This window comes from Ciona intestinalis, chromosome 12 (genome assembly GCF_000224145.3).
Source record: "Ciona intestinalis chromosome 12, KH, whole genome shotgun sequence".
Lineage (NCBI taxonomy): Eukaryota > Metazoa > Chordata > Ascidiacea > Phlebobranchia > Cionidae > Ciona > Ciona intestinalis.
The window spans coordinates 2,391,794-2,393,462 of record NC_020177.2 but is presented as its reverse complement, the minus strand read 5'-3'; the positions used below and the strand labels follow the sequence as shown (position 1 = coordinate 2,393,462).

Sequence of the window (1,669 nt, the reverse complement as noted above, 5' to 3'; positions counted from 1 at the left end):
GCAAATATTAATTGAAAATCCAATTTGTTTTGGAAAGTCTAACAAAACAAAAATCTTGCGTGGTGCTGAGTTTTGAAATTTCAGTTGACAGGAAACAAAAAACGTCACATAGGGTTTTACGGCGTAATAATAAGCTGAACTTCAGGCGTGCGACTGGTTCAATGAGCAAACATATTGTAGAGCCTTTTTTCCTTTTTCTTGTATTTGATCATGGACGCCACGCGTTCTAAACACGATGTTCGTTGCTTACATTAAAGCTAACACCGCTGGAGCTTTCATCTTGTCACTTTGCAGGGAAGTAAAAGTTAATTACCAGTTGTGTATAAGAGTGTGAAACTAAAACTGCGAAAACATAAAGTACAACATGGAGACGATCGCTTTGCTGCTGATGCTTGCAACTCTTGGAAATGCAATAACTACGATACCTGTACATGTACCACAAGCTGCACAAACTGGAGATGTAATACTAAGACTGCCAAAGGTCTTCAGAAATTTGGACTTTTTTGAGATCGAAGATGGAGTTATGCTAAAGATTACAGTAGCGACTTATGGATACGAAATCAAGCTGAGAGTACCCGGAAACGCCGTTCAGAGTCAAAATGTTCTGTTGAAATACAACAGCGGCGAAAATGGTGAATACAAACTGCTGAAATTAAAGCTTAGATCTGAAACGCCAATGTTGAGATCCACGAAGACTGAAGGCATAGTAGAACACCGTGGACTTTTTGGAAAACTGATGTCATACTCACATGACGTCACAAATCAAGACGCGACGTCACACGGTCGAAGCCGACAAAGGCGCTGGGTGTTTAATTCATATTCGGTCAAAGAAAATAGGGATCCAGACCAACTAATCGCAAAGGTGGGAGTCTATATGTATTTTGTGTCGATTTAGTATGTACCTACTAAAGAACATAGGCAACATAAGAATGTTCAAAAGCTTTAGCAGTTACGCTTTTTATAAAATAACTTTTTCCTCAAGTAGTTTTTACCTGTAGCGTGTTTTGAACTGCTGCCGTTTTGCTGCTAATTCCCTATTCTCGCTGTTTCAATCATTTGATCTTTGTTACTGTATTCAAAGAGATAAATGAAAATTATATCATGTTATATATACATATTTCAATTACAGATCCGGTCTTCATACGATAACTTCACTGGTACAGTGGTGTACAGCATATCGGGCCGTGGTGCTGATTCCTTGTTTCAAATTGAACCATTGACTGGACGTTTATTCGTCAAACAAAAGCTGGATAGAGAGATGCAAAGTTCATACAAACTTAACGTAAGTCAAATTTTGTGCATAAATGTCAAATGAATATACAGTATGCCTAGTGTATTAGTATACGACTATACGTCTTCAAATATTTTAACATATCGGCCGTGTAAAATAGCCAATAGTGTAAATTATAGTTTCCCAAACTGGAGTAACGAATTTCATAGGTCGCCGAGACTATACCGATTTTACAAAGAGAACCTCATATATTCTACTATTAAACGTGATACGTGAAGGTTTAAAAAAAAATTAGACGACTAAAAAGGTCGCGAGCAAAAAAGTTTGGGAAGCGCTGGTGTCTTGTGTGTATTCTAGTTTACAGGCGAAGAACCAGGTCAAGTAGTTTCTGTAGCAAATTACCCATTTAACGACGCAGTATCTAACGCAGTCAGTCTT

General features: G+C 37.9%; 1 protein-coding gene across 3 annotated transcripts in view; it reads left to right on the top strand.

Moving 5' to 3' along the window:
• Nucleotides 1-282: 282 nt before the first annotated feature.
• Nucleotides 283-1,669, top strand: part of LOC100177561 (cadherin-7) — a 10,473-nt gene continuing 9,086 nt past the window's right edge. For all 3 annotated transcript variants that reach the window (XM_026837208.1, XM_026837209.1, XM_026837210.1), the window contains exons 1-2: nucleotides 283-862; nucleotides 1,130-1,282. In XM_026837208.1, coding sequence (XP_026693009.1) covers nucleotides 365-862; nucleotides 1,130-1,282 — 651 coding nt within the window. In that variant the 5' untranslated portion in view covers nucleotides 283-364. The remainder of the gene's footprint in view (nucleotides 863-1,129; nucleotides 1,283-1,669) is intronic.